The sequence below is a fragment of the Platichthys flesus genome, chromosome 1 (genome assembly GCF_949316205.1).
Source record: "Platichthys flesus chromosome 1, fPlaFle2.1, whole genome shotgun sequence".
Taxonomy (NCBI): domain Eukaryota; kingdom Metazoa; phylum Chordata; class Actinopteri; order Pleuronectiformes; family Pleuronectidae; genus Platichthys; species Platichthys flesus.
The window spans coordinates 16,285,331-16,308,461 of NC_084945.1; the positions used below are offsets into that span (position 1 = coordinate 16,285,331).

Sequence of the window (23,131 nt, forward strand, 5' to 3'; positions counted from 1 at the left end):
TCGGCCAATTCAAATCAAAAGCAATAAGGAAAGACCGAGTTTGACGATGTCGTGAAACAGCATTGGGTATGGGAGTTGTTTTTTTCATCACCATTGTCAACAAAAGTTGACCTGAGGGGACTCTGGCGCAGATGGGATGAGGTATGTACTAAAGTTGTATTCACGTTATGCAGAAAATGACCATTATTATATCTTTAAGAGTCTGCAGTTTAAGAAGAACCATTTTGATTGTGCTTTGTACCTTTGAACAGCAGTTCTCAAATTATTCCCTCCTTCCTCCCCCCCCCCTCCCCCTGCATTGGGCATCTCCTCTGTCTTCACCTCTTTGTTCCCATTCCTCCATTTCCTATTCTCGAGATTGCAGCAGCGATGTTTTAACCACAAATCGACAATTGAAATTTCAACTTCTAACAGTGAAAAGATTGTTTCTCCGGGAGCCACACACCCAGGGTATTATCAGCCCGACTCTCCTCCTCTTTCACTCTTTCTGTCATTGGCAACATGAGAAATTGTCGGCCTGCCTCTCGTTCCTTCTTTCCTCCATCATTGCTCTTCTATACATTGCTGCCTACTTCCATCCTTTATAGTCGGCCCATTTGGTTTCTCCATGCCACCTTTTCTGCTCCTCTCCGTCGACAAGTCAAACAGAATCAGATTATTTTTAATCTATTCCCCAGTTGTAGAAATGATGTATAGAAGCCCCATCTTCAAATACTGTATCGAACCAAGTTGATAGGTCAACTACGTGTTCCATTGAACATCACATGAAACTAACTTTCTTTCCATGTTTTTTCTTTGTCTTTCTTTCCAGACACAAGAAAAATATTATAATTTGAACACAAAGCCCGGCAATCTATACACGAAGTGCAACAACTCTGTGTGTAAATAGTAATGAGTATTTATGTTTTTTTTATGATACCATTGTTTTTAAGATAAAGAACCTCAGAAATCTATCGTGACTCACTGAAACTCAGATCCTGGAGATAAAATCAATTATTTTTTATTTTTTGTGATAGTAGCGAAGTTTTAAAAGCTATGCTTCAAACAATAAGCGAAGTTGGTCTCATACTTCGAAGAGACCAACAATGAAAATGACTTAGAAGCTTCAGAGACAGACTTTGACGGGTCCTGCTGAGCTGCTGGCCAAGGCTCGGGGTGAGAGACGTGTTTGAGGAGCAGGAGGAGGAGCAGCAGGGTTTCAGCGAGTAAGAGTCAACATCACCACAAAGCAGACATGAAGACTCACCGGATGCCACACTGTTAAAGAGTCCCTAACCCTTTTTTCCCTGTTGTTTATAATGACCTGCTGTATTAATATTAATGTTCCTGGATCAGCGGGGCGTCGCTTCTTCTGCAACAATGAAGTTAAACGTGGACACACTGATATGTGATGATCTGCAGGTGTAACTTCTCTCCTGTCTGCAGCCTGCGTGTCTCTCTCTATCTGTCTGTGTATGTGTGTGTGGGTTCCTGTATTCCCACTTTGTTAGGACCATTTTCGGCATGGACCCTTAAGAGGACGGACATTTTTGGAAAGTGAGGACACTTTGACTGGTCCTCACTTTTTCAAAGGGCTTTTTGATGGTTAAGACTTGGTTTTAGGGTAAGGGTTAGGGTTAGGCATTTAGTTTGGATGGTTAAGGTTACTGTACGGGACTAGGGAAAGTATCGTGTGTGTGTGTGTGTGAGTGTGTGTGTGCTTGTCTCTTTCCATCTTCACACACAAACTGAAGTTCACACTTATTTAGTTATTAATCAATGGTGTCTGATCATGAATCCTGATCGTTGTGGACGCTAACCCTAACCATTTTTTTTTCTTTTACATGTTTGAATACGTGCCTCATGAATTTTCCCTTTTAACCACACACATTGCAAGAAGGCTAACTTGGGCTAGTTTTTACTCTGTCATTATCTGGATAGTGGATTTGTGTGCATGTCTTTTCTTTAATGACATATTACATTATAGTGGGGGTTTGTTTTGTTTCATGCATGTGAGAGCATCCCCCTCCACGGCACAAACGATGTGACTCTTGGTTCCGCTGCTGTGCCGCTGCCATGACAGTGCACATGCATCAATTTGGCAGGCAGAGTTTCAGAATTTGTTTTTCTAGATACCTGCCTAATCCACCTTTAAGGAGATGTAAACAAATGCTTTTTGGCAAACCGCATTAATCCAGTCTGAAAAGCTGCTAATTAGATTTCGTTGTGTTTGTAAATCTGTTTTGAATAATGTCACTGAAGATTTCTCTGGAATGTCAACACACCTCTCTCGAGCCATCACGGCGTGCAGTGGACGCAGGGTGAGTAATGTGGTAGAGACAGTATTACATCATTAATACAGAGGAGGGAAATTAGTATGATCATTTATCTGTTTCCCAGATATATACACGTTAATAGTGTGATTATTAATGAATAAAGATGAGTAAAAACCTCTGTTTATTTGATTGATATAAAGAAATAAGAAGAAGTTTGTCTTACGTATCCATCCATCGCCCAGTTGTCATTTTTAAACTTGCTGTAGTAATGCTCTGTTGGCCCCTTCACCTGGTAGACTTTCAACAGCAGCTGGTTTTCCTCTGACTTATAGGTGCCTAGATAGAGACACAGAAAAGTCAGTGCCTGGTAGAGCATCAGGAGCAACCTTTCAAAGGGATAGTTCACCGAAAAATGACAATTCCCTCATTATCTACTCAACGCTATGCCGGTGGAGGGGAGGACGAAGTGTTTGAGTCCACAAAACGCTTTTGGAGTTTCAGGGTTAAACAGTGATGCAGCCAAATCCAATACAATTAAAGTAAATGCTGGCCAATTCTTCAAACAGAAATAAGCAACAGAAAATGCCTCCATACTGCTTGTGTGATGTCCAGGTTTCCGTAAGGCGAAGCATTCATATTCAACTTGAAACAAGTTAATTTAAACCAGGTCTTTAGCTTAAATGGCGCACATTAAGGCTAAAAACTTGGTGTAAACGACCTTTAATCAAGTTCAATTTGAATACTGGCGCTAACAGACACCACAGGAGCAGTATGAAGGCATTTTCATTTTTTTTACGTTTAAAGAATCGGTCCCCATTTACTTCAATTGTATTGGATTTGACTCCGACGCTGTCCTCAAACTCAAAAAGTGGTATGTGGACTTCCCCAACCCCTCCATCGGCATAGTGGTGAGAGGATAATGAGTGAATTCTCCTTTTGGGATGAACAATCCCTTCAACATTGTGATGGCACATGGCAGGAAAAAGAGAAACACATTGAGGTTAAAGTAACATAGACCACTGACAAGCAAACAGACGGACTGACAGGGTGGGTGACAAACAGAAACAGAGATACCCTGACATTTTCAATTATACACTATTTACTTCACCAACCACGTGAAAAAGGGATTTACCCTTGAGCTACACATCACTACTTGGTTTACTAACCCTTGCTGATCTATATGACAAGACCATGTAAAAGACAACATCACAGATTCAAGAAATGAAATAATTTCAGACGTCAGTAACCCTTGTCTCCGGTCTATGACTCCGGGCTCAAGCTGGTGAGAAATGTCATAGTGAAATGTCAAACATACATGAGTGTTAGTGAAAGAGTCACACAGCCTTTTATTTTGAAAGTTAGAGTTTATATTGACCTTATTGTTCAAGCTGCCAGTCATTTCATAATCAATTGACAATACATCATGGACACTATGGGTGCTGCAAAATAATATTACATTACTCTGACTGATGTGTTGATTCTGCAGATGCACAGCTTGTTAAGAATTCTCCCCATTGCACCTGCATGCTATTTAAGGTAAGGTATTAATGACCTGTTTCTTATCTGTGTATGATCTACAGCTCTTGCAAACCCCATTTTCCTGTCTTGCAGACTGTAAATATCTATGTGTTCTAATATGTGCAATATGGGGAATTGAATCAATTTGAAGCTTCTACCAGTGATGCCATTCTGATGAGTATGAATGAAAGCAGGATCCCTATTAACCTGCTGTGTATTGACACCTACAGCAGTGCTTCCACTCCCTTTTTTGTTTACACTGCATTTAAAGTCTTTCAATCTTAAATCTCTCGGATGTGATTTCTCTTTTTACCTCACTGAAAACGAAGATCTACACAGGTGTATTACCTAATTATCATTTGAGTAACATATTAAATTGAGTGTTTTCCACATCTCATCTTTTTCTGGGTCATTGGAAAATGTAATGTAAATATAACACAACATGAGATTAAATTCAGAGAAAAATGAATTAGACTGACTGTGTTTTCCTTGTTTTTTTACCTGAGAGTCTGATTGACACCCCACTGGTCTCCAGTAACGTGATGTTGACTCTGCCACTGGTAGCGTTGAAGCCAGTAACTGTCAGAGTGGTGGCCTGTCTCTTCCCAAGATACTCGTAGAAACCGCTCCACTCAGAGTTGGGTGAGAACACATCCACTGGAACTGTAAATGAGGAGGGGTGAAAAGGTTGATAGCCATTCAAGGGTCAGGATTAGGATCACGCCCCTGTGTCACAAAACTCACAAAAAATAACTAACAACAACTAATGCAGATAATTAGGACTCATTCAATACTCAGGAGCTCCAGAAAAAAAAGCCCAACTTTGCTCTTCTTCTCCAGTGTGTGTTGGTCTCTCTCCACTGGCTTCCTCCAAATGCATATTGATTATTAGATCCTCCTTCAAACTTACAAGGTATCACATGGTATTGCACATTGATTAGTTTAGCTGATTTATTAAAGTAGATGGCGGGCTACCTGCACTCTGTTCACAGGATAATTGACAGTAAACTATAAATCTGAAACAAAACTGCTTGTCCGGACTCAACACAAACTCCAGCCTCAGTAACCACTCCACTCTGGGAAATACAATCCCATGTTACAATCCTGTTTATTAAAAGGGCACTTTGTCTGTAATGCTGTAAAACCAAGATACCATGGAAGTTTGCACATGTAACAACTGTATTGCATGTACATCTGTGGCACATGTTCAACATGGACAAATCTGACGTGTTGATCCAACCTAAAAATTGCAAGTGAGTGTAAAGGCAAAAATGTATGTTTAATTCAAAGGGGTTAATCTCTTTTCACCATTGGAAGCCACTGACAAAACGAAAATTTAAAGTTTCAAAGTTTTTTAATGATTTAAAATAATTCGAGAAATATTTAGACTGAGCAAATTGCTTGAACATGGTCCATCCATGATAATATAACCTTCCACTACATTACCATAATAGACTGGGAATTCACAAAGATAAGAACTCAAGCAGAGAAAGATTTCCAGAGAAAGTTTGTTTCTTGTTTAGTAATACCTTGTACAGTGTTAGTGTGTGTGTGTATGTTGTAACTGTTTATTCTTCATACCCCGAATCTTGTTCTTTTGGACATCTGACTCTCCTCTGCTTACGGGGTTGACTTTGACTCCAACTGAAATACAGAACAACATTTAGTCAAACTCACATGATAGTTAAGGCTTCATTGATAATATATGTGCTACAGATATAGGGGTTCAAATAGATGACTGACTCCTCATGTGACAGGACTGAGAAAATGTAAACCTAGAAAAGTATTTATCAATGTCTAAAACAAGATCGAAAGTTGCCCCTTATGAAACTTATTATTGTGTTGTCATACTTCACAGCATTCACAGCCATCAGCTCCCTGCCATCAGTATACAAAAACGACACCATCTTAAATTCCATGGTGTGCCTGAGGCTGATAAATAAAAGTATAGCAATCATATCAGGAGGATAATCTCTCTAATCTTAAACCATATGGGATTATAACATCCAGTTTAGATTGAAGGCTTGACATCAGATCGTATCACAGCGTGGGTCAGCACCTTCGACATCAGAGCTGAATACCTTTACAGAGCGGGGGCTTGCCCGACCATTTCCCATCACTTTTGCAGGTTCTGTGCTCTGATCCCCCGGCCAGATAGAAACCATCCTGACAGGTGTAGATCAGAGTGTACCCCAAAGTGGGCAGGTCCATAGAGCGAACATATACATTACTGGGAGTCTCTGGCTGTCTGCAGGAGTGGGCTGAGTTATGGGAAGAGAAAAAAAAGTAATTTAAGACAGATATTATTGTTTTAGAATAAATATTAACAAAGGTTTTTTCTCATAAAGTCAAATTCACAGTTAAAACCTAAGAAGTATATAATCTAAATAATATAAGATAGCAATTTTTTCATTGGTTATTCCTTACCTATGCACTCTGGTTGAGTTCCACTCCACGTTAGATTTTCTAGGCACGTTCGTGTGGTCGAACCGAGGATGTGGTAGTTTTTGCGGCACTTGAATGAAATCTTACTGCCAACCTACATTGAAACACACAAAACAGTCTTTATTCACTGTGAACAACATAGCCTGAAGACCTGCCACACACAACAACACATGGCGCAGCGGAAGAAAGGAAAGATTATTGTCAGAATAAATAACACACATCCTGTGTCAGTTTTTCTAAAGATGCTCGTAACCCCTTCCTCTCTTTGTGGAGATGTCAGCGGAAACCTGACGTGTGGATGAAGTCCAATTATGCCTGCTCAAATCCCATTAAGGATTTGATGGCCAATATGTCCAATCAACAGCTTTTTATTTGTGCTACAGTCGGCCCAGTACCTGACACAAAAGAAAATATTGCCTGTCACTCGTAAAAGTCTAACCTTAACAATCTGGGTGCCACGTCTCACTGGGCCTTTACCGTTGACCTTCATGTTGATGTTTGATTGAATCTTGCAACCTTAGGCCCATTGTAACTTCCATGGATATGAATATTTATGCATTTAGTCATTGTGCTTTCATTATTTTATCATCTCCTTTTGTACATTGCTTGGCACATGCTTGTGGAGGACAATGTTTTACAATGTTTATAGAAATAGTGATGAACCATTTCATTGATTAATAAGTGTGCAATGAAATATGCACCAATATACTTATATTTAATGTGTTATTCTCTGAATCAATAAACTAAATTACAAAGTAATTCATAACATTCGTAAAATAATTTACCTATGAAACGTCAATCCATTAAGAAATTGATCAGAAACAGGTTTCCACCAACAAACTAAGTTGTGTCTGTTTGTTGACGAATGAAATTAATTAGTTGTAACAACTAAGATTAAGTTGTAACAATTTTGATTGAAATATTTTTTACTCTTACAGATGATGCAGTAGTTTTACAGTAAACCAATATGTTTCTTACCTGAAAGCCCTGGGCCATGACTGGGATACCGTAGGCTGGAGTTCCTGGGTCACGACAGCTGTTGAAGGCTGGGTCTACAAACACACGCAAACACACACGTTATATTATGCACTTACATCTGTGTAGTGCAGCTAGTATTCAGTCATGGAAAAGCATTCAGAGCCTCAGCAGTGTGACAAATCATATTTAGTGAACCTGGGTCTAAGTCTGACCAGTTGCATCACCCAGAAACAACTTACAGAGAAAAGTCAGAAGTACTGCAGTGCTGGTCAGAGCATAAAGTATATAGAGTACAGTTTGGTATTGCATGACAATGTACTGTTATTTTTAGCAGAGGAACCTTTATTAAATGGCTACTTCTTGGCCACAAGGCTGCTTTAAACTTCAGCTTTAACACAATCAATCAGTTGTTTCCTTCTCAACTTCATGTTTTCGTAACAGTCACCAAACCTCAGTTCTGCTCCATACACAAAGGCCTGATTTCCGAGATAAGGTCATTGTAGAATTAAATGCTGATATCACAACTACTCGTGTCACTGACTGATAAGATAACATCTCCAGCTCCATCTGCACAGGAATACTAACGCTACAAGGTGCATATAAATAAGATCCATAATCTGCTTTAATAATCTGTTTTTCTAATCATTGTATTCATGGCTTGTTGATGAAATGTTTTCCTTTGCAGTGAATCAAATATTAGATCCATTATCGAAAGAAAATAATATGTAACATTTCAAAGATTTACATGAACATCCTCTTAATGCTTGTGACGTTGATTCCTAAATAAATAGAAGTTTGAAAATTAATGTGACGAGCATTGATGAAAATGAAACATCTCAATTACTTTCAAAAGTCACCACGACAAACAGCCCCAGAAATAATGAAGATGAAAAACCCACTTTAAATATATATTGCATGTTATTATGCAGTGTTTAGCTGACAGATCTTGGAATTGACATATTTAGGTCAGGTTATAACATAGTATGTTTACATTAAGGATGTGAAGCTGCCGTGCTGCACACAGGAAAATATGAGTCTGCCTTAATGGAGGTTGTAAAAAAATAAATCAATAGATCAATATGTTATGAAAGTAAGATGTTTAGTGGTTTGATATATAGATACATTATAACGCTTTAATTAGTACCTCTCTTGAATCCATGTGTACATTTTGGGGCCACACAATCATCGCAGTAAGCTGCTTCGTTTTCAAAGGCTCGTTCTCTCTCAATGTATCTGACGGTTCACATTACTTTAGTTTTGTGTGTTGCCTCTAAATTACCTATACAGGCTGGTTGCTGGCCACTCCACATCCCATCAGCCTGACAGAGTCTGGAGGCAGAGCCTACCAGCAAGTAGGGGACATGGCAGTAGAACCTGACGTCTGACCTGTGGAAGAAGACAAAGATTTAATCTCGCACATACAAAAAGGCAACACATACAAGACATGAGCAAATCATTTCAGATGTAGTTAGATTTTTTTTCAAACCTCTGTTATAGGACAGTGTAGAGTGTGATAATGTCTGAACTTATCTAAGGGAATAATGACCTACATCCTTTTTTGGGGTCGTAAACAAAAATCTCTTTGGTCCATGCAGTTTTTCAAGCTGACATGTAGACACAAAGGCCAACACTTGTCTAATCCCATTTCAGATAAAAAACTAAAGGAGGCAAAGCCTGGTGACCTTGCTGTTTAAAACAGTTTACTACCTCCTCTACATAGAAGCATGTTTCTGATGAAGCACATAATATCATAGAATTTAGCAAATATTGATCATTAAAGTCAGTTATTAATATATTACCGGTATGAAAAGATGTTTCCTTCTCTGAATCCTCCTCCAGGGGAGCCGGGATCTCCACACAGGACAGCTTGAGAGACACAACAAGGACTGTTAACGCACTCGCTTGCATTACGACAACCGTGATGTGCAGCGGTTTAAGTTAGAAAGTACTTTTCAGCTAACTTACGCAGACACTGTGGTATGTCTCCCGTCCACGTCCCGTTCCCTTCACAGGACAACACAGCCGGAGCGGACAGTTGATAACCGTGGAAACAACTGTAGCTCACACTTGCTCCCCAATAGTGATCCGTTCCTTCCACTTTCCCATGATCCACCTGAGGAGCTGGTCCACACTGGATCACTGCAACACACACACAAAAGTAATATGATTACAATTAACATAGCTCAAGGGACAACACGTCTGTGTGTGGGTTTGTAACGTGCCGGGGGGGTTAGCTTTCCTTAATCCAACTTTCGAAAAATTGCCCAACTTGTTTCGATTTAGAATAAGCGCAATGGAAATAGTTATTATTATAAGAGATGGCAGTAGTACAGGAGTAGTAGTAGTAGTAGTAGTAGGAGTAGTAGTAGTAGTAGTAGAAGTAGTAGTAGAATAAATAGTGTAAAGTGCCCTTAGACTTTAAGCTATTGGCTGCACCATGTGTTTGAATGATCATTGTTAGGTAACATGAAAATAAAAAGCAGTATTGATATGTCCTTATTGGATGTGAAGACCCGAGATGACGAAGTTTGGAATCAACAATTAAAATAACGTCTTTCTTAAGAAAAGCCACAATTAGAAAGACCTGAGTAAGAATTACATCATAATGTTTTCACAGCCAGACTCTTCCATATTCAAGGTCAATGCAGGTTCTATGACAAGATGGCTACAGATGGAGGTGTGACATGGAGTGAAAACAAAGAACAGCAAAAGCAGCAGACAGCTGTGATCACCATATGGACATTAACTGTCTTAAAACCGCGCATGGCCGAGGTCACGCGTTCAAGTTGCTGAAACGACCAAGCTCGGTCCCCGTATGGAGGGAGGGTTTGTGAAAGGACAGTTGGAGTTTAGCGTTGCATGTGGTGACATTTCTGCTTCCACTCTGGTTGCTAGGACTAATCTGGGGTTTCCCTTCAGTCGACTGAATTCAATGCTGACAATATCATCCACATGACAACTTTTCCATCAGCTGTCTTGTTATGAAATGCTAATCTCCAATGGGATTTAAAGAACAAATACATTCCTAAATTGAAACTCAATTAGTGGGCATGCTGTTTATGGAATGGGAACAATCCCTTTCAAACCTACATCTTCTATAGCTGCTAGTGAACATAACCAATGTTTACATTGATTATAGCATTTAAACTACATCTGTTATACATAGAGAATCAACAGCATCTTTTTAATATTTTAGAAAAACAAAATATTGTACATTCGTCTGTGTGCACTTGTGTGTTCATACATGACGCCATGTTGCATGGGCATTAACATCTGTGCATACAACTTCATAACACCATGATAAACACCCACATGTGAGCGTGCTCGAGTGTGAGCGCCCAACTCCCTAAGATAATGATAACCATCTGCATGGTTTCAAACATCTAATAAAGTCAGTGTAATTCTCATCTAACCGCGAGACAGATGGTTTCATGCACCATTCACTCTGCCATGATGATATACAGTGCACGCACACACACACACACACACACACACACACACACACACACAGATACTCAAACAGGCATACACACACAGGCAATATATGTGTGTACAGTAGGAGCACCAATAAAACACATGCTGAAATTAACAGGCAAGAAAATAGTACAAGTATGTGCAGAGTGCAGTAAAATAACAATACTTGCTATAGTCTGCTAATCTTTTGTCTTATTTTGTTTCCCTCTCTGCCTCTGTTGCATAATGGTTCGTCTTTTGCGGAAAGTGCGGTTATTAAAAACATTGTTTTGAACTATAAAAATTCAACTGTTTCTGTAACATTGCAGTTTCCAGGCAACCGTGTGTGCACGCGGCACACTTGACTAACTTGACTAATTCTGATTCATACATGAAGAAGCCAAAATTCTACACACCTACTCACAAGGCAATGCCAAATCCCACTTTCTTAAAAAAGGTGCCATTCATCATTGTTTGTGGTGTGAGTCCAGGAATGATAGCTGGTGGTTAGCCAGCCGCTGATAGGGATTTAAATTAATAATTGAATGAGTGTTTTCTCTTTTATTAAAACAGCTTTGTAGTCAGGCATCAAACTCCAGCTGTCTTAAAATAGAATCAAACGTATAATTAAAAACATTTTACTGCAGAAGTTTCATATTTCAGACCAATATTTCTGCAGGTCTCTGATGCCCAGACAGCACCTGCGTGTGTAATTGAAGGTTTGTGAACTTTTCTTTTTCTGTCTGTGTCTTTGCTTTGTTGTTAATAAACCTGTTTGGCTTCATATTAGTCTGGAGGAGGAACTCGTCTGTTTTCCACCCACTGCTCCTCTTCTCTTCTGTCACAGCCATCATTGACTCTTTTCCCTTCCTCTTGCCCTTTGTTCTCTCCTCTCCCGTCTCCACCCTCTGCTCTCTCTTACACATCGGTCCCCTGCCTCCATCCTCTCCTTCCACTCCTCTCTCCCTCCACACCTTCTTCTCTTTCTTCCTCCCTGCACCCCCCCCCCCCTCCTTCTGTCCCAGCTCTCGGCTCTTTTATATCTCCACCTTTCCTCTCTCTGTCTCCCTCTCCACACCCCTGCTGCCTCCCCCTCCCTTCATCTTTTAGGGATATCTCTCTCTTGGTGCAATTCAGCCAGTCAACACACTTTATGGGCTTAATCCCTTTCCTCCCTGTGTGTTTACAGGTTTAGGGACAGGTATCGATTTGCCTCTCTCTTTCTTTCTCCCATCACTCCTTTCCTCTCTCTCCCTTTCCTCTCTGTTCTTTCTGTTTAAAGCTCGTCATCTCCGTTTCCCTCTCTGCATTTACACACTTTCTCTTTTCCTCCCATTTCCTTAATCTCTGCAGTAATCTGCGTCTTGTGTTTTGGAGTTGATGTAATGTTTTATTCCACTCTGCCCCCGCACTGCTTTTTTTGCGAGATCTAACTTGATTCTTTTGCCAATCGAGCGACACTTTAATGGCTAACAACTCCTCATTAAATATGCCTATGTGTGTGTCTGTGTGTGTGCCTGCGTGTAAAAAAGTTGTTGTTCCAAAACAGGATCAAATGTTGACTTGTGGATTGTTTGAAGTGGTGGAAATCAAAGGCGATGGAAATGGGGGAGATAAACAGAAAGACACGGACAGCAGAACCTAAAGAGAGGAGTAAAGAGAGAAGAAAAAGAAGGGCAGAGGGGAAAAGAGGGAAAGAGAGAAACAAAAAACGACAGAGGACTTTTCTCACCTGGATCTCTGCCTCTCTTTCTCGTTCTTTTTTCCTCCCCTCTAATTTTTTCACGTTCCTACTTCCCAGCTCAGTCTCATTTTCTTTGACCTACAGTATCTTTCACTCCTCCGTTTTCCCCTCCGTCTACATCTCTCTCCGGTTCCCTCTCAGTAGCCTCTCTGCCTGCTTTCTCAGTTTTTTTCTTATCTCAGTTCAAAGCCTCTGCTTCTGCAGCAGCCAGCAGGAGATTTTCTGTTTGTGGGAAGAAGCGGCGGGGAGGATCTCAGGAAACATTCCTCTTTACTGTTGTTGAGTATCAGAGTCCAAGCTCTACATACGGGTTGCTGTAAAAGCGCTGTCCCATTTTATTTTAATAGATTCTTTTTTATTTTCCCCTTTGTGTTTGCGAAAAAAAGAGAAGTTTCAAGTAATAAACCTCCATTTAACCGTGTGTTATTGTTAAGAGCAATGTAAATCTTTCTTTGGACTCTTTTAAATGTAGTGTTAAAGTCCCAATCTGTTACATCCGTCTGCCAGCTTGCACTGAAATACTGTTGTACTTGTTTATATTGTCACTTGATTTATGTAGCTCTGTAAAAATACATGGGATCTAGAGCCTTCAGCCACTCTGCCCCTCACCTCTGGAACTCCCTCCCCCCTCACATCAGGAACATTGACCCAAATTCAATCACTCTTTTTAAATCTACCATCAAAACCCACCTGTTTAGGCAGGCATATAACTTCTAATGTTCCTGTCTGCTGAAGTTGTTGTTCTGCTGCTGCTCTGCAATGTGCATTTTAAAATTTTTAATTAACTGTATTGTTGACTGTTGTACGGCGACCTTGAGTATCCTGAAAGGCGCCTTATAAATAAAATGTATTATTATTATTATTATTATTTATAGATTATTTTAGACTTGATGTGTTTTCACTTCAAGCCAATGTGATAAATAGAGTTCCACTGCAGTGTAGAATGTAACTTAGTGTTGGTTTATCTACTTTCAGGTCCCTGAGGATACATTTATCCATTATATAAAAATATATTATACAACTTAATGCAATGTTATTTATCCATGCTTTCCTGCACCACACTCTTAAATTATTTTATATTTCAATACAGTTCAAGTTTTATAGGATGCAGTTTAACATTTCCGAGTCCTTTTCATTCTGTTTATTGATGCCATTTATGTTAATTGCTAGTTTTTCAGGTGCTACATAAAAAACATAATGTTTTATTTATTCATATTTTTAAATAAACCCCGGTCTTCCCTTCAAAAACTCTAGCCTTGGTTGAAAATGATTTACCTGCAAGCTGCGGTATTCCCTCACACACTATCCTGCAGTTCCCTCGATGCCGATTATATTTTTGTACAAACTCAAAAGCTGCTGTCCTCGTCTCCTTTTACTTTGGGAGCAGTTATTATGAGTTGTCGTTCTTGTCACCTTTGCAGCTGGGTTTGGTTTGGTTCCAGGTTCCATCTTTGGTGCAGCGTAGAACACTGCGTCCAGATCCAGGCGGCTCCATCTGGTGGCCAGGGTTACAGCGGTAGGTCACGGTGTGGTTGAAGGTAAACTCTCTTCCGAGATAGATCCCATTGGCTACGGGCCCAGGGTCTCCGCAACTGATGACTGAAATGATGTTAGGTAAACTTTTTATAGGGGCAAATCATGAATAGAGTATGTGCAGTATATACCTGTCAGATGAAGCGTGCACTGGTGTAGTAATGCGTCAGGGCAGTAACATTATTGGACCCTGCTTGCCCCTTTACCTTGCCCTCCTACTCGACCTTCTAAAAGAAGCCTTCCTTAACCTCCCTGAAGCACATCACCACTTCACTTCACTTCGTCTAACCTCCATCTTCATTTTATGTTTTTCCCCCAGACCGCTGTCAGACTCAGTTAAACTACAACACAACAACCTTGTACAGTTCTGTATCTGCACAGCGGCTCACTGCTGTGGTCCATGCAGAATGAATGCTAATGTCCTTGTCCTCAAAAAAATCTATACTTGCTCTGACACACTGACATTATTTGCAGGCGAAGCTTCAGTGCTAGTTTGACCTGATAATACAACAGTGGCGTAACAATAATATCCAACCCTACCAGTGCAGTCTGGTGGTTGTCCGGTCCACGTCCCATTGGTTGTGCAGTGTCTGGTGGTCAGGCCGGATGTTTTGAAGCCTTCCCAGCATGCATAGGCCACCGAGCTGCCAAAGGTGATGCCGTCACTGAAGACAATCCTGCCGTGCGCTGGCGTGCCAGGGTTACCGCAGGATACAGCTGAGGAATCGAGGAAATATTAAACAGCGGTGATTAATGATACTGATGATATCAGTGTGAACAATAATGTCTCGCTGTCACTCAAGGCTGATCAGCTGTGGGCTGCAATAATGAGATTATCACCAGAGTCAGCTGGAAATCACATAAAATATATCCCAGAGGAAGTGGGGCTGATTAATAACTAAAGGTTGTTGGACTGATTCCCAGCCGCGACTGAATGGCAGATGTACAGTATTCTGCCTGTGTGCAAGAAGCTGGCAGGAGGATCGGTAATACATCTGCAGCCCGCGCTTTAAGTGCCACTGAGCAAAGCACCAAGGCTTCAAATGCTCCAAGGACAAGGTTCTGCCTCTTATTAAAAAAGAACACGTTTATAATTTGAGAACGGCTGCACACGGGACATTGCAGCATCTGTTAGGACACACTCGCGTCTCTCAGCTGCCTCAGCAGGCTTTGCACTAAAGCCCCTACGATGCATGGTTCTCACAGTGGAAACATTTGTCTTAACCAGTCTAAGGACAAGTCTACAATCTTAATCCATCCTCGGATTCCTTTGCTTTCCAGCCACTGCTGCTCTGGTAGATTGTGAGACAACACTGACAGAGAGGACGCAAGGATGAGGAAGGGCAGAGACCGTGGCTCTGGTCTGAAGCAGTGATTCATCTGTCTGACGTTCGCTGGCTCAGCACATTAACAGAACCAACAGGAATTAACAACTAACCACAGCGCATCTCACTAATAAGATCATGACAGCTGATGGCCTTAAACAATCAAATACCTATTGATGGGATTCATTAGTTAGAGCCCTTAAAAGCTCTGTCCAAGAGTGTGTGTGTGACGGGATGCCAAGGTAGAGCACACCAAAAGCTGTGTTTGTGTGCGTGTGTGTGCATCTCGTATATACACAGGGTGAGCATCAGTCTGTGTTTGACTGTGTAGTTGTATTTCGTTGTTTATGGATTTCTTTGTGTTTGTGTCCCGGTGATAGATGCCTCATCCTTTCTGAATCAGCTTTTAACTACTATTAGCTTAATGAAAAACAACTGAAGACAGACATAAATAATTAGCGTGACCCAAACAGGCACTGGCGCACGAGCGCAAACACAGTGTGTGCGTTCTGTTAGTGTATGTGTGTGTTTTACGTGTGCGCGCTCAGGTGTCTAAGACTAAAAGAGTTGATTTTGACGTTATTGATTCGGTGCATGTCGGGAAAACCATGACTCAAAATAAAAGTAAAAGTCATTGCTTAACTGTCGAGACCGTCTCACCACCTCAGTAAAGAGTTTTATTCCCAATTGAGATACAATCTGAACATATTGATAGCTGGTATGGCAAGAAAAGTACATTATGTATTTCAAATATCAATCAGGAGGTTTTAAAAAACAAATTACAACAAGTAATAAAGTTTTTAAGTTTGGAAATAGTTTTATAATATAAAATTGTGGAACTAAAAATATGGTATGTGGGTATGAAATATGCCAAGCACTAGCTGCAATTTATCATCGAATATATTTATTAGAATGATTATCCACTGCTTATTTTTCTCATTTAAGTCAGTTTGACATTTAATCTTTGCAGTGCTCTATAGTTAGTACACTGGTGATGTTTTGGGTCACAGCCATACAACATTACAGCAGAGTACACGGAAACTGCATGACTCACTCTTCCTCCCACTATCCACTAAACTTACTGCAGGAGCAGTACATCCATCTAACTGAAGCTAGATTGTGATCAAAGAACAATGGAGTTGATGTCAGCAGTGTTTTATTCAGCCCACCTAACATAGCTGGCGATAGGGAGCAGGCAGCACACTGGCATCGGCTCAGGATTTGGGGACCCACTTTAATTTCCCCTAAACCCCCAATGGGTTTAAAACGTGTCTCTGAAATCTGCTGCTGTATAGGAGCCACTTTATTGCCACTTTGCTGTGAAAGATCCCGCTCAGTCAGTCAGGAGTGACACACTTCAGTACTTCCGACTGCACAACTACACACACGCACGCACACAAACACAGTGAATGCTTTGGATAACACTTCAGTTAGAGGTCAGTCTACATATCAAATCCACATGTGAAGTAAAGCTACAATATTCTTTTTTATATTTTGTTGGGCAGCATTTGTGTGCCGCAGAGATTAAGCTGAAGAATGACAATTCATATTGTGGTTTAGGTTACAATTTTACATACAAGGCCATTCACCATACATATAACTTTTCATGTTATGAATTAAATTCATCCCTATTAATGTATATGGAATGTGTAAGCTTCACTTACTCAATATTTATAGTGTACAGTGTACGATGTGGGTAATGTGCTTTAAGCTATATTTAGGAATGGATTATTTGCTTACTGTCACTAGCATGCCAAGTAGCCTGATGCCACTGTATTCTCCATAGAAAAGATTAAGCTGTTCAACTTTGGAGCCTGAGCTGATTTATTTTCACATAAAAGAGTGAATAATTAAGTCTATATGACATAAATACACCGTCTGTTTATGCAAAGTCTGCACCCCTTCCTTTTAAAGCTATGTTTATTTTTACAGCGGTGTTCTATAGAATCTGGGTTGGGACCCAAAGGCAAATCTCAGAGGAGACAGGTAGCTCATTTTGTTTTCTAATCAGACAATTCAGTTTATGCTATATTGTCACATGCATGTCCCTTGTATATGGGCGTCGGCAGCTTTTAAATAAATGGTGCATACAAACAAAAGACAGTGAATAACAGCCCATTGATTGATCTATTTAACTCCAGGAGAAAGTCACTGCTTTGATATTAAATAATAAATAATCACGTGCTACGATGAGACTCAAAATGTCATCTACCTACTAGTTACACAAACTACTGTCTGACTGTGTGTGGAACGCTCATCTCACGCACCACGATCTGGATGCATGGTTAAGATTAAGATGCATTTATTAGTCCCAAACACATGCACAGACATGGAAATTTAATCTTTGCTTTTGACCCATCTGGTGCAGGACACACAGAGCAGTGAGCGACCATGTACGGCGCTCGGGTAACAGAATTGGTAACTTCAATATGAATAAAAATGATAGTTGGACATGTCTTCTTCTTTGTCCTCTATGTATAAACAACAGCAGCGGTTTCCAACTGGGAGCCTGCGGCCAACAGTTATCCAACAGTTATGTGTGCTGCCAGATCATTTTGAGAATCTGAATAGGTTTATTTCAACACATCCGGCTGACACAGACATTCACGGGTGTCGCAAGCGCTGATCTCTGTCATAGCAGCAACATTCATAGACTCACTTCCTATTCAGCAATGGGACTTCAAAGCACAACGTTTGTTTTGTTGCTGTCTTTCTTTCTATCCAGCTGAATTACAGAGCTTTAATTAAAAAAAACTCTCTAAAAATAGCTGATATTCAATATATGAAAAACATGGGTTATGGTTAGGGTTAACATATACAAATTTCATTAAACCAATCGATCTTGTATAAAAGCCAAACATGGGATAAAGCAAATGAAATAGCCATTGCAGATAAACCAGATAGGATGATTGCAAAACGTTCAGGCTTCACTCTGCACTCTATAAAAATGCTCTGCACACAATGTCCAGCACACACACACACAATAAAAAAGTGTCAGTATATTGTAGAACAGATTGAGGAGAAATAATTCCGAGGTAGCTCCAGAGCTTTATCACAGGCCAATACAGCTAATATAGGTTCTAATAAAGGTAGAACGGGCACCGCACAAGTCTCAAAAAGATAAAGATAAAGGTGGTGTGTGCTGTTTGAAGTGTGAGTTTCAGTAAAGGTTTCTAATGAGTTTTCTTTCATGTTAAAATTGACAGTTTTTATAAAGGGTGTTGCCACACTTCCCCACCTTGACAGACAGGCTGCGTGCCACTCCAGGTGCCATTGTGCAGGCAGGTCCTCTCGGCTGAGCCAGTCAGACTGTATCCTGCCTCACAGCTGAAACGCAGCAAGCTCTTGGTTTTAAATTCCTCCCCTCCAAGGCGGGCACCATGGGGAGGGACCCCTGGGTCTCCGCAGATTCCTGGAGTCACACCTACAGTGACAAAAGAGACACATGTTAAGGCAAAGGATACACAACTACAGCCGCACACATGCACACGACCGAGGCAACCCACGCAATCATCAACTCATGAGACAGAAACATACAAACACACATGCGCTGCAGGCCTAATGCACTCAATACAGTTCATGCAAAACAACAACTGCATTCAAATGCTGTCCATTATCCTCCTAATAGGTTTTAGTGATTTTATGTAACTATATGGTAAAACATAGGGTCAAAAGGTTTCCTCTCACTGGCGGCACCGTGCTAAAAATATATACCTGCATTCAAGCTCCAGGTCAACAACATGCACAACAAAGCATTTGTGACGCTTTTCATGTCATAGCCTCGTAACCTCTGTTGCAGTCAACGCACAAATATTTTGCCTACTCAGTTTTTCGTACACAGTGACGCACACGCATTTACACGCACGCAAACTTTTGTAAAACTGTACTTGTTCTAGCATTAAACGCACCGAGCGTGTCACAATTTGAGCAGCTTAAATTCCATCGGTGGGGATTTGTGAGTTTAACAGGGACGGGGCTCCCAAATGCAGCGTCTTGCATCTCAATGAGGCCTTCAGCTGCAGGACGGATTCTGCCCCGCTGAGTGTTCTGTTTTGAGGCCGGCAGAGTGAGCTAATTGCATTTCAGCTGTAGAGACAGTTGATGCTGAGTTTGGAAATGATCGGTTGTGGTGTTGTGGGATATGTGTAAGCCTACTGTAGCGCAGCACTTACAAACTGAGAGGTAAACCATGGAAATCTTCCACCTCCTTTCTCCCTGTTTCTTACACACGCTGCTCAAGCCGGGTTATTCACTCAGTTTAGACTGGTAACATACGATCATGTCCATTTGTCTTTTGTAACTGGGACAGACAAATAAAGGACTGTTCAATGACTGTGGAGCAACAAAACTCAGACAACATATTTGCTCTGAACTGAATACACTTTTATAATGAGTGTGTGCAATTTGGAGCTGTACTGTGTCCCAGTTCTAGTTTTATATATATTAATATGTTTTATTTGTGTGGCCTCAGTTGCTGTCTCTAAAATACTTAGGAGTGATTTGGAGATATACAGTACATATACAAAGTTTTTTTTTAGTAGATTTATTTCTTGTAAACATCTACATCAGATAAAAAAGCACTGAGTAGCCTGGATGAAGCTGAAGACCCCAGGCATGCTGCTTCATGAACCAGTGAGCCATTACCTGTGCAGTATGGCGGCGCTCCACTCCACATGCCGTCTTCCTGACAGTGGCGAGTAGCGTTGCCCACCAGCACCCCTCCAGGCAGACAGGAGTAGTGCAGCACTGTACTATACGTCCAACTGTGAGTTCCAGGCACCAGTGCATTAGGGGGTACACCGGGGTCTCCACAGGAAATCGCTACGGGGACAGAGATGGATTTAAATAGAGAGAGAGGGTGTTAATGTGTGTGGGGTCGTGTCCAACTATAGATTTCCAGATACTACTGCATTAGGTGGTGCAGCTGGGTCACTGCAGGAGATAGCCACAGGAAGAGTGAGACAGTAAGGGAGTGTGTTAAAAGTGCCCACACAGATAACAGAGAAAAGACTCACAATTAAAATGTGTAAAACTTGGAGTAAAAACACCAAATAAAGTTTATTTGGGATGATTCTATACTGTGTGTTTTTAAAATAAGAAATTTCACTTAAAAAATCTAGGTTTTAAAAATGGTATTGCCTTTACTTTATGTATTGATAGACAGTAAATGTAAAGGGGAGAGATGGGTACAAAATGCAACAAAGGTCCCCAGCTGGAAGCCAACTGAGGACTTTGTGGTTCTGTGGTTGTGCATGTGAATCATTAGGTAAAAGCTCTTTGGAGACTGTATACAGATGTTTAAACAGAGCCCTTAATGCTTTGTCAGCACCGTACTGCAGTATGCCAGTAAAGCTTATTTGTATCCAGTTTAACTGAATTGAATAAGAGGGAGCCAATAAGTCATCTCCAATTAAATTCCTTTTAGTTATAAAACATGAAAGACCTTCTCTCTCCCCTGGTTCAAAAAACAGAAATCGCTCCACGACGTCAAATCAGTGCACACCATGGAAAAAAAAAAAAAAAAAAAGAATACTTCAATTTTGGAGAAATTGATGTTTTACACAGCCCAGGTTTCTGGAGGACGCAGATATGAAACTTCTCTCAGTTTTCCCTCCCCCTTACCCCCAAATGGTATTACCTCATCCTCCCCTTGCCCCATAGTCATCACCCCACTCCCCCCAATTTTCCGATAAGACCTTGTTTCTTGAATGTAATGCTCGACACGCAGACACCGGTGTCTGCCCCTCTCTACCTCTCCGTCTGTTACTGTGTCCTTGTTCTGCCGTCGTGTTCGCCTCTCTCCATCTCTGAATCAGATTCTTTCTGTCTATTGCTCTCTCTGGTTTAATCTCTGTGTTTCTATCAGCCATGTTAGCCCCCTGACAGCGCCTATAGCCCTAAAAGAAATATCTCACCTTTTTTTCTGTGCACACATCCACTCGGGCACGTACACACACACACACACACATTCACGGACAGGCTCAGAACCTTTAAGTCTCTTTCTTTTCTACTCTTGCCTTCCTTTTATGATTACCTTCCTTCCATTTTCTGCCTTAAACCTGCTCTCATTCTCTCGGTTTGTCATTCCCTCCTCACCTTCCTTCCAGTTGCTCTTCACGTCATTTCACTCTTTTCTGTCACGTTGCGTACAAAAAAAAAATGGGAATCCACCTGTTGGATTGTGTTTATCATGTCAAACCTTTGCAGACGTTCCAAATAGTTGAGACCCAATCAGAATAGGACAAACATTTTAATATAGGTCTATTACATTACATGTCATTTGACAGATGCTTTTATCCTAAGCTACTTACAATAGTGCATTGCACATCTATGAGGGGCCTTTTTACTATTTTTTAGTGGTTCAGTCTCTTGCCCAAGGACCCTTCGGCATGCAGATGGGGAAGAGTGAGGACTGAATTGCCAACCTTCTTGTTGGAGAACGACCACTCTACCCCTAAGCCACACCGCCCCCTATGAATTGTCTTTTAGCCTCTTTATCTCTTATATATCTTAAACCTGTTTTTTCTTTGTTTCTTTCAAATCAAAGCATTTTCCAACACTCCCTGCATTGGTCCATCCATACCTTGGCAGCGAGGGATTGGTCGGTCCCATCGTCCATCATGAAGACACGTGAGGAGCGCAGAGCCCAACAGGTAGAAGCCTCGTTTACAGTGGATCGCCACGCTTACGCCATAACTGAAGACTTCTGGGTAGCGTAGGCCAGACTGGCGCACACCATTCTCCACATGGCCGGGGTCCGAACAGTTTACCACTGCAAGAGGGAGCACAACATTTTTTAAGTCTCCAGAATATATATGATTAACATGGGCTGTGTGTGTTGACATTTAATATCATTTTGTGTCACCATTGACAGATTTACTGACGCAATGACTGCGATTACTGCACCCATAACGTCTGAGGAATCTGATGCATTGTGGGATTGTTGGCATACTTTATGGATACACTCAGGAGGACAGTAAATGTATTGCACTATACAGCACATCGCGGGTGATTCTGTATACAAGATTTTTATAAAAAATAGACCGACTCTCTGAATGATGACACTTCACAGAAGAACCACCAGAGAATAGGATGGTGTTGAATATACTTTCAGGGTCTTAAACCCAGAATCACAGTGTGGCAAATCCAGGTTGTCCTTGTTGCTCTGTCCTGCTCTTCACTGCTCTTTTTGTCCCACCCTGCTATGTTCTCCAGAGTTCTTCTTTGTTCTCTACTCTCTCCTCTGCTCTGCTCTCTGGGTGCATGCCAGTGCAAAAAGAGTGGAGTTTGATTTTCCGCATGTCACAGGGGAGACTGACATTCACTCATATTCAAGTCCATGGGGGACATGGGGATATGTGCGTGCTTGTGTGCGGCTGTTGGCTGTGTGTGTGTGTGTGTGTGTGTGTGTGTGTGTGCATGTCTGGCACCCTATGGGAACAAAGAAAGTTTCAGTCTCAAAACTGACAGCTGCTGCGGGGAGGGAGAGAGGGATAAAACCAAAAAGTGTGGGAGATGGAGAAAGCAAGCAAGCGAGGATGAATCCCTTCAATGGAAAACCCATGTGAGCAACTATGTTGTATCGATCTGCTCTCATGACTGTGCTGAAGGACTCCCTGTTTGTGTTTTAGTATATCATAACTGTTACACGAGCAGAGGTCTGGGAATTGTAGTGTAACGACCACACATGGTTAGCAGAGGAGAAGAACGCGTGTCTGCACATGTACCCAGCTGTGTGCTATGTGTGTGTGTGTGCCCATTTGAAATTGAGAGAGAGACACACACACACACACACGTAGACCCGACTGACTGTGGCTGAATACAGTTCAATGGAGACCGTGTTTATGCTACAGTTGTTCAGTTCTCAATTTTACAGTTAG

At 41.1% G+C, this 23,131-nt stretch overlaps 1 protein-coding gene across 1 annotated transcript in view; it reads right to left on the reverse strand.

Moving 5' to 3' along the window:
• Positions 1 to 23,131, reverse strand: part of LOC133952820 (CUB and sushi domain-containing protein 1-like) — a 284,080-nt gene that overhangs the window by 14,867 nt on the left and 246,082 nt on the right. Inside the window, exons 57-70 of the mRNA XM_062386890.1 lie at positions 21,835 to 22,023; positions 19,896 to 20,072; positions 18,490 to 18,675; positions 14,467 to 14,643; positions 13,807 to 13,992; positions 9,162 to 9,335; positions 8,996 to 9,062; positions 8,476 to 8,582; positions 7,197 to 7,270; positions 6,201 to 6,312; positions 5,855 to 6,034; positions 5,355 to 5,417; positions 4,275 to 4,436; positions 2,479 to 2,591 (exon numbers count right to left, since the gene is read on the reverse strand). Coding sequence (XP_062242874.1) covers positions 2,479 to 2,591; positions 4,275 to 4,436; positions 5,355 to 5,417; positions 5,855 to 6,034; positions 6,201 to 6,312; positions 7,197 to 7,270; positions 8,476 to 8,582; positions 8,996 to 9,062; positions 9,162 to 9,335; positions 13,807 to 13,992; positions 14,467 to 14,643; positions 18,490 to 18,675; positions 19,896 to 20,072; positions 21,835 to 22,023 — 1,967 coding nt within the window. The remainder of the gene's footprint in view (positions 1 to 2,478; positions 2,592 to 4,274; positions 4,437 to 5,354; positions 5,418 to 5,854; positions 6,035 to 6,200; positions 6,313 to 7,196; positions 7,271 to 8,475; positions 8,583 to 8,995; positions 9,063 to 9,161; positions 9,336 to 13,806; positions 13,993 to 14,466; positions 14,644 to 18,489; positions 18,676 to 19,895; positions 20,073 to 21,834; positions 22,024 to 23,131) is intronic.